At 45.5% G+C, this 9,646-nt stretch overlaps 1 protein-coding gene across 1 annotated transcript in view; it reads left to right on the top strand.

The window, feature by feature from the left end:
* The window catches only part of LOC114068338 (bifunctional heparan sulfate N-deacetylase/N-sulfotransferase 4-like), a 9,688-nt gene extending 2,674 nt beyond the window's left edge, over nucleotides 1-7,014 (top strand). Inside the window, exons 3-6 of the mRNA XM_027904351.1 lie at nucleotides 672-781; nucleotides 3,349-3,451; nucleotides 3,720-4,259; nucleotides 6,666-7,014. Coding sequence (XP_027760152.1) covers nucleotides 672-781; nucleotides 3,349-3,451; nucleotides 3,720-3,839 — 333 coding nt within the window. The 3' untranslated portion in view covers nucleotides 3,840-4,259; nucleotides 6,666-7,014. The remainder of the gene's footprint in view (nucleotides 1-671; nucleotides 782-3,348; nucleotides 3,452-3,719; nucleotides 4,260-6,665) is intronic.
* Nucleotides 7,015-9,646: the final 2,632 nt, after the last annotated feature.

The following is a 9,646-nucleotide window of genomic DNA, read 5'->3' as shown; positions in this document are numbered from 1 at the left end:
GGGCACTCAAAAACTTAATAATTCATAATAAGCTACTGCAATAAATATAAACCAAGCCTGCCTAGAATAGTTATCAGTAATACTGCTTGGTATTCCAGCAGCCTTTGGGTGTATTGTCTTACTGTTTGCTTATGGAGGTCAGTGCAGCTTTACATCACAGCAATCTTTAATTAAAAACCAAAAAAAAAACCCAGCCCATTGCCAACAGTTTTGCAAGCCTTCATGGTTGATAGGCTGGTGGGGAGTTTCAAATAAATTGCCACAATATCACTTCTGAACATTTAATTCTACAAAATATATATGACCCTTGTTGTTTTTCATACTCTGCACCAGATCTTCCACGGACACATCGTAAACCTCAGTAATATCTTACATTCTTTCCTTATCTCTTTTTCTCAGAATTCTCTGAGACTCGGGCTTGGCTTGGCAGATTTAACCCTTGCATTTGAACAAGGAGCACACACGGAGTTACAAAGGTTCACCAAGTTATCAAAATTCAACCCAATCCAGTAAAAAGTAAACCTAAAGAGAAGTCCCTCCATATGAATGTTATTAGCACGGCCCAAAGTCACGGGCTAACTTAAATCCAGGTTGTGACGGGAGGGAAGCAATGCCATCAGTCTGTGAAGCTTAGTCCTGTCTCTACAAAACCGCCCCATTTCCCCCTGCAGTTGCTCATTATTGATGGACAGCAGCTGAGGAGCGACCCGGCCACTGTGATGGACGAAGTGCAGAAGTTCCTCGGAGTGTCTCCCCATTATAACTACTCCGAAGCTCTCACGTGAGTCTACTCCCTTTCTACCTGCCCCACGGGAGCAGGGGGTACCTCCCCTCCCACCCAGATCCCCGGGTCGTTAGTTAAAACAAACACATGATGACAATGATAATTTTGCAAAGCTTGGGGCTTCTCTTCTGCCTGCCTGCAGGAGCTGAAGCGCAGGCAGTGTCAGCGGGGGCAAGTTCAGCTTACATGTTTTTATCCCATTCTGACAGGAGCCCAGTGGCTTACCAGCTCTCATTCCCTAATCCCATTTTCACGCGTGGCTGAGGCTCCCGCAGGGGTGGGAGTAGGCTGAATGTCCCTCTCCTCTCCTAGTCCAGCAGAAAACAGTAAGGAGCTGCTGCACTGAGCAGACCCCAGGCTTTCCAGCTGCCCCACACTGCTCCCCTCCACCCCACAATTACCGTTCAATGCTATTTATATCACAGGCACAGAGCGAGAGTTCAGCCCTTTAGGAAGAGCTGCTCTGCCAAAACCTTTCTCCAGAGGAAAAAATTTGCATTTCAGAATGCAATTGTTTAAGTCACTGGCTTCCGAAGCCGATGAAAGAGAGGAGGAGTTTGAGTTTGGAGCTGAGCTACTGATGTTTGAACAACTGCTGCTGCACATCTGCAGTGCCTTCTGCTAGGGTTTTAAAGTACACACCCACAGACATATATCTTCCTTTCTGGAACTAAATTAAAGGCAGTGGAGTCACACAGCAAGGAAAAATTTGGCCTCTCCTACTGGTTTGGACAGGAAAAATGGATTGTAAACAGATCTATAAAATTATGCACTCACTGTTTGGAGTCATCAAGAATGCAAATGCGCTGTGGGAGCACGCACGGGTTTGGGATGGGAGAGAAAAATGCGTTAAACTACAGAGTTGTTTTATGGCGGGACTTGTCAAAGTGAAAAAGATTGCACAGGATTGTTCCTAGTCATTACTGCCTAACAAGTGCACACCACACATCTTTAAAGTTGTCAGGAAGCAGCCTGAGGACCCAGTTCTGCAACACCAGTGAGCAACAAGTCCATCACCCTGAGTAATGAGGTGAAAGTCTCAGAGGAGGGTGAAACCAACCCAGGCAAACGGGAAGGTGCCAACCAGAGCCGTGGAAGGAGAGCAGGGGGCACACAGGGGCAGGGCTGGAGGAAAATACAGGATTAGGGGAGTGTATTTAAGGAAATATTCTCTCTTGGTGTGCTGCTACATTTAGTCCGACTGAGAGGAAGCTCCTCATCATGGCATTGCTCACCTCTGCACCCGCCCATCCCCAAATCCTGCCTGTCCCACGGGCTTACTCTGCAGGAAGAGAAGGTAACCAGGCCTGGGAAGGTTTCTGCTGACTGCCTTAAAAAGCTCCCTTGTAACTTAAACCTCGGGGCTATCACTATTTTTAAATAAACGCTTCCACTGTGCCCAAATACATTTACAGAAGACCCGGGAGTTTTGTGAGACCCGAACACGGTGGGCTGAATTCAGCCTGAGCTGTCTTGCCCTCTTTTCCCCCACCCAAATTTGCACATCCTCTTCATAATGTTCAGTATGCCTCTTCTGAGGCAGAAATACTGTTTGGGGCGTAGTTTTGCAGTTTCCCTTTTACCCAGCACACCACACTGTATTGCTGCTCCTCTTGGGAAATTAGTGCAAGGCAGCAAAGCACTTCACCAGCAACAAGCAGATGGGAAAGGCCACAGCAGAAACGAATCCATCATCAATACATCCATTTAATCAATGATTTATTTGTTTTTAATTGATGCAGCTAGTGAGACAAATTTAGGAAACAAAGGTCAGGCCTGCAGTAATAGGCTAGGAAAGAAAAAACCCCTGAAATTAGTTCACTTCTGCACGGCGGCGAACGGCAGGTGCGCCCGTGTCGCACAGACAGAGCCAGGGCAAAAAGGTGCTCTGTAACTAATTAACTCCGTGTGCCAGCCAATTATACTCCATGCTCCTCAAACATCTGCTGAATAGCAGGAATGCACAGCATTTCAGTGCTTTCTGCAGTGCTGCAAGTCCCACAGCGGTGAATTCCAAACTTAACGCGCCACGTGCCGCTCATTCCTTAGTGGGTGTGTGTTTCAGAGCCCTAATCTAAAATTCCTCTATCTCTGGCTTTCAGACATCACAATCGAGTTGTGTGCTTCAGATAAGGCTGCTGAGACAGTGTTTATGCTCGATGCCATCTTTGGAATGAAAATGATACTTAGATCTAGCGATAGGGAACAGCAGCTTCTCAGGTGAGGCTGAACACCCAACCAGTAATTCATTCAGGAGACCTGTAGATCAACCCTTCAAACTCGTACCCTGTGTGCTGAGAAGTAGGATAAAAACTACTGCTCAGCGTAGGTAAATCACAGCATGAACAAACTCCCTGCCTTGAGCCACTTCCAAGGCAAATCTGCAGGAAAAAAAAACATGAATCCCCAGAGTTTTCACAGGAGAGGAAAGCTGTTTCCCACTCTGACCTCAGAATTCCACTCATCTAGAGAGAGGTGTGCAGCAATAACTGAAGAAGCTGAGAAATTCTTCTCTGGTGAGAAGAATATTCTAAATATATTCTAAAATATTTAATCCTCTATAGGTTTGACCCTCAGAAAGGCTTCTGGTGCCAGTTATTGGAAGGAGGGAAAACAAAGTGCCTGGGAAAAAGCAAAGGTCGGAAATACCCACCAATGGACCAAGAGGTAAGGGCTTCCCAGAGATTTACAACTTTTAATATAGAGCTTGTGTTTGGCTCCCAAACTAGATACACTGCTGTATTTTTATTTTATTTATTTGCTCTATTTCCACGGGCTTGATGTTTTAAAAAACCAGGAAGAGGCGATGAAGTGCCCCCTGTAAGAGCCCCTCTCTGGGAGCAGTGCAGGGATGCAGGAGCCTGAAATCTTTCCTCCTTTAACCCTTGCTCTGTTTGTTCGTTTGTTTGTTTGTTTTCACCCCCCCCCTCCTCAGTCTCGAGCCTTTCTGTCGAGCTACTACAGAGACCACAACGTGGAGCTGTCCAAGCTGCTGCACAGGCTGGGGCAGCCCCTGCCCTCCTGGCTGCGACAGGAGCTGCAGAAGGTCAGGTAGCACCCGGGGCAACCCCGCCCAGGACCCTTCCCTTCACCGCCAAACCCCTGCTTCTCCGACTCACTCGTGATCGTCAGTACCGGACCTCGTGGACAACGCTCTTCCTAGCAAAAACAAAACAACAAACCGCTGAAGAATGATTAAAAAAAGAAAAAAAAAAAAAATTAACACCCCCCCCTCCCCCGCCCAAGACCCGACAACCGTTCATATGCACGTGCTGACAGTTCGCAGCATCGACCCCTTCCGTCAGCTTCCAGGAAATAACACGGAGCTACGCGGCATCACCCTTTACCCAGGCCGGGATTCGTGCGTAGCCCAGTTCCTCTCTCCACCGGGAAGTACCAGAAACTGTGTGTGGGACAAATTGCAGTCTGTCAGGACGCGAGCCAAGGATGGGAACATCTCTCTCTGGACTCCGAGGTTGGTCATCCGCTGGGCTTTGCCCACATTTTGTTTTCCAACCCTTTTAAACTCCAAGCAGGCCACACAAGCGGTGCCCTGCCAATACTCTGCTATCAGCCATTTGGTCTCTGTCAGGGGAGCGATGTTTATGCCCTGAAGCCTTCAGAGATGGGGTGAGTCATTTAGGGTCCTAGTCTGTAAGCTATCACAGAAAAACAACTTGAATGACCCTTTTTTAAGGGTTTGAACACAAAGTCCAGTCTGTTGAAGCAATATTCTTCCTGTGGGTTGTTAAAGTCAGCAAGTCTGGGCAGAGACTCGCTGGGAAATTTAAGCTGAGGGAGCAAAGACCCTTTAGGCATTTTAGCCTTGTAAAGCTTTTACTCAGGAAAGCAAAACCTGGCAAAAGTTTGCTATATGTCCCTTATGCAGCCCAAAATGCAGCAGGTTTTCACTTTCAAACTTACTCTGTCTTTCTTAGGCACAAATAATTTCAGGTGCTGCAGAGGCCTTACGAGTTCCTCTCCCCATGGATTTGATCCTTACCTCCCAGCTTAGGAGACAGACCTGCTCTTCTATTTTGGCCAGGAGGACCCTTCAAAGTGAGCTAGGGCAAATTAAAGGTCAAATGGAAGGAACTTTGTGTGGGATTTTTGGGCAGAGGAGTCATTTACACACTTTGTACGTACCATACAGATCCAAGCTCCCTTATCTTTTAGCTCTGATAACACCAAAGATCACTTGGTGTGATGGGAGCTTTGAGTAAGGAAGGCTTGCTCAGTGAAGAAGATCTAAATCAAACATTTGGTAGTATTTTAGCTGTTAAAATGCATTAGAATTGGCTCATCATTAATTAACAGAGGACTTCCTAACTTCTTGATTAAAAGCTAAGTAAACATGACATTGGTTCCAGGAGTTTTTCAAGGAAATGAGACCAAGACCATAAAATCTGAAAAAAAAAAAAATCAGTTCTCCTTCTTAGCTTTTCATTTGGAAAGGAAAGAAGCCTGCCTCTCCCAACCCTCAGCTCTGTGATAGCATCATGTCCTTAAAACACACCAGATATTTTTATGCCCCACTGTTACTTTTTTCAGTTTGAATGGACATTCACATTTCCGAGAGATCTCGTGTCCCATTGAAAACTGGCATTTGAATTGACTTCATTATGTGTCGTAAAGATGAAATAGCAGCATTTCAAAGTATCATTCCTTCCACTTGCAATGGGACCCATCAACACAGAATGCCTCTGGACCGGCCTACGACAGAGGAGCCTTTGTGAATCACCTGTAAATGATTTCCATTTCTTTCAGGCCTTTCACATCCCTGACCGCCTAATTGTCGGGATTCTTAAAGACCGGCAAAACAATCCCAATAAAAATGAAACATTTGTTCATTCATGGCGAGGGGGGTTCTAGCTGGGAAAGACAGTGCTGCTCCTTCTTTCCTGTTCACAAGGCACGGGATTCACGTCCTTCACGTGGTGCAGGCTGCAAACCTGTAAGAGTTTTACACACTGCAGGGCTGCAGCTGCAGTTTGCTCCCATTCCCCGGGAAATGTGGATTCCAGGGAGCTTTGCCGCACTGAGGATCTGACCCTACAGGCCAGACACAGGCAGCAGGGGCCATGGCAGCATATTTGGTGATTAAAGCGGGACTTCAGAGCTTGCAAAACCCAACTCCCCTAACTGAGGTCGCCTCTGAGCTCGAAGCAATCAGAACGGAATCCAGACCCTCCTAAATCACGCACTGACCTCTCAAGGTCTAAAATAAAGTCGTGGGATTAACAGCCCATGGATGTTTTCTAATAGAGCAAATTTCCTCTCTGATAGGGGATCAGGCTGCTGAGTGTCCCCCCAGACAAATGAAGACGGTGGAATTATAAACTCTGGGGGGAGGGAATGTCGTGCAGTGAAAGCACTGATGGGTCCAGGCTCTCTGACGTGATAATGAGGCAGCAGGGCCTGCCCTGAATACAAAAGCAGGAGCTGAATGTTTTCTCCTCTTCCCTCTCCTCCTTTCCCTTCCTATTCCTGTTGAAGTCTGAGCCAGTGAAATGGGGGAACATTCAGCCCCTGAATGGTCAGCCAAGAACAAATTGGGTGTGGGGTGTTCATTTCCCCTCAGCTGGGCCACCCTAGAGTGACACATCAAGTCCAAACCAGCCACTTAGTTTCCACCAGTAGTGAATTCTGTTTATAATGAGTTAAAATTGATGCTTACAAAAGGTGTGTGAGCACGTGACAGCCGTGTAAAACAGGTCCAACACAGGTACATAAATCACCAGTGGCCAAGTGTCCAGTTGTATTGTAGTTAAGTAAGATCCATTTGGCTTTTTCTTTTACCTGAGTGTATGTTCATGGGGCAGGAATTTCCACCAGACAACATCTCTCACACTGCCTTTGTTGTCTCTTTTTGTCCTTCCAGTTCATCCTTTTAGCGTGACTGCAAAGGTGTGGACCTGCCTACGGATTCGACTCCTCCATCACTCTCCCTTCCAGAAAAGCTACCAAAAAAAAAATAAGGATTTGCAAGCGACACAGATTCTGCAGTGTTCAGCGCTCCAGTGACTGGATAACTTTTATAAGACTTATTATCATTTCTGTAGTATTTCAAAACAAAGAGACATCGTCTTGACAGAGCTGAAGGAAACACTTCACTGTCTTGCCCAAGCTCTTTTTTTAAAAAATTTTGCTTTCCCCTCCAACGTGACAACAGCAAATTCAGCTGAACGAGTACTTGGTGTTGAAGCAAAAGGCATCAAAATGAATTTTGATCCCTCAAAGTATTTTTGGGGGGGGGGGGGGGGGGGGGGGGGGGGGGGGGGGTGTGGTGGGGGAAGTCAAAGGCTGTATTTGCTGGAATAGTTTTAAATAATTGATGTGCACACACCTGATTATCAGTTCTTCTCACTGCCGCAGAATAAACACTTCTGATGGTGTATTAGAGAGCGCTTTTCTTTAAATCCCCTTCCCTTAAATCCCCTTTCCCCTTTTTCTGAGCCAAAATCTGCTCTTCAAGAACCCCTGCCACGTATTTCAAGTGCTCTGGCTCAGCTCCTCGTGCCTCAGCATCTCCTCAAGGCAACACAGCAATGTGGGATTTACACCAGCACAGGTAGTGCCACTGAACTCCTCCACCTCCTCCTCCACCTCCTCCTCCTCCTCCTCCTCCTCCTCCTTCTCCTTTTCCAGGCAGGCAACACGAATTCAAGGCAAGTCTGACACTTCACCATTTGTTACACTGCACAATGTGCATTTCTGGGCCTGCCTTCCCAAAGTTCTGCCTCCCTGCACCCAGCGGGAGGTGGGGATGCAAAGGCAGCCCCATGCAAGCTCTTGCTCTAATTAACAATAATTAATAATAATTTCTCCCTGCTCTGTTTGAGGAACTTTAAAAGGCCCTGAATTCAGCTGATGCAAATCGCTCAAACCCTGTGCTCAGAGAGATTTTCCTCCCCCCACCCTCCAAAAATCTCTTAATGCTTCTACTTTTTATTATAAAATATTCATTTGCTTTACAGATTTATGTCAGAGTGAGGTTAAATCATATCAGAGTCGAGGATTCTTAGCACAAACCTTACAGAATAGCAAATTACTCCTCTCTAGATCTGTTATCATCACACAAATTATAAGTGACACTGCAGTTATCTGAACACCAGTTCTGGTTTTTATACTTTTTTTAAATTCCAGATCTGTTTAGTGCTTGCAGACAAGGGAGACACGGTAAGTAAAAGAGTCAAAGTATTCTAGGACTTTAAATCTGTTTGTAAAAAGAAGAAAAAATTAAAAACTACTTGTAGGTCCTTAAGCAACTAAAAATTAACCAGCTTTCTATCGTGGCTTTTAAAACCCCTCACAGACATTCACGTCCCTGCTCCTTTGGGCCCCAAGTGCCTTTATAGTGCTAAATGAAGTGATTACTGATAAAAACAACAGAAGAATAAAAAGAAAACAACCAGGTTTGTTTTCCTGTCACTCACAGATCCCTGCCCTTTCTCGGCCACCTCTTGTATCCCCTTCATATTCCCCGGGTGGCGAAGGAAGCCACGTGGAAACTGCAGCTGAACCTGAAAGGTTTTGCCCTAAACCAGAAACCTTTCCAGGCTCAGCTGAGTTTCCTGCCTGAGTTTTATTTAGTAACACGACAGCAGAGTTCTTCCAAAAATTTCCTATTTCTGTAAAATTCATTGAGGTTTGCATTTCCCCTCCTAGCACCAGATTATTCCCTCCCAGAACCTGAAAACCTGAAAGCTCTAAATAAATTTCTGAGCTGATCTGTTTGTGAAAAGGGCTTTTTCCATGTGCAGCTTGTGAGAAGGGAGGGGAGAACCACTTTGTCAGGCATGCAAATATCCAAATTCCAGTTAGAAACTGATTTATAGAGTTGCAGAAATGAATTCTGCATATAATTTACACTCCAGTCTCTGCTCACGAAGAATTAAAGACTTCCCAGGGAAAGCAGACGGGTGTTTGCATTTCGGTCAGCTGCAGCTGCCGGCTGGGGAGAAAAACACTCCAAATACCCAAATAAACCCAGATCCACCACTTGGGGTTGGCAAAGCTGTTTGTCCTGCTGCAGCCAGCTCTAACCAAGCACAGGCCAGTTTTATAGCGCTCCTGTATTTGTTTGGGAATGGGAATGGGATGTGTTAACGCACAGATCTGCTCCCATCGCAGAAGGCCAAGTGGGTCGATGGGCTGGGAGTTGGAATCACCCTGGGTTTTCTGTCAGAGGTTATTTTCTGCCAGGGCAAGGTCAGCAGCGGGTGGAGTGGGATTCCTCCATCTAAGCTGCAATTCCATAAAATGCTAGGGGGGTGGGTTGAAAAATGTGGTTTATAATTGGGGAGATAATTGCCTGCCATTCAAGTGACTTTGTACTCGCTGCTTCTCTAACTCTGCCATCTTGCAGAACTTATCTGTAACACGCATTCCCCGCTGGGTAATTTAACTTCCCTTCAGAGCAGATCCAAGAAAGAGCTGGGTATACAAGGGGACGAGTTTTCACAGAACTTGCTCTGAGGCAGATATTTATTTACAGAGTTTTTCTTTCATTTTTTTGTCCTGTGTGTGTTTCCCTGTGTTTGCCTTTGGCCGGGGAATCATCTCTGTATTAATCTGCACGCCCTCCAAAGGCACACAATTCCCATTAGCATCAGTGACAATTAAATATTCTCGGGAAGGAGGAGAGAATAAACCCACCAACAGAAAATGTTATTTAATGACATTGTAGCTGCAGCACAATCTTCCTGCAGAGCTTTGTGTAATCACGCCGAGTAAGCAAAGAAAAATTGTTCTGCAACGTGGAGCGTTTAAAGTTTCATAAGGATTCTGATTTAAAAAAAAAAAAAAAAAAAAAAAAAAAAAAAAAAAAAAAAAAAAAAAAAAAAAAAAAAAAAAAAAAAA

Source organism: Empidonax traillii, unplaced genomic scaffold (genome assembly GCF_003031625.1).
Source record: "Empidonax traillii isolate 1590-97213 ecotype Southwest subspecies unplaced genomic scaffold, ASM303162v1 scaffold1043:size250015, whole genome shotgun sequence".
Taxonomy (NCBI): domain Eukaryota; kingdom Metazoa; phylum Chordata; class Aves; order Passeriformes; family Tyrannidae; genus Empidonax; species Empidonax traillii.
Note: the sequence above shows the minus strand (reverse complement) of the source record. Positions and strands in the feature narration are given on the sequence as shown.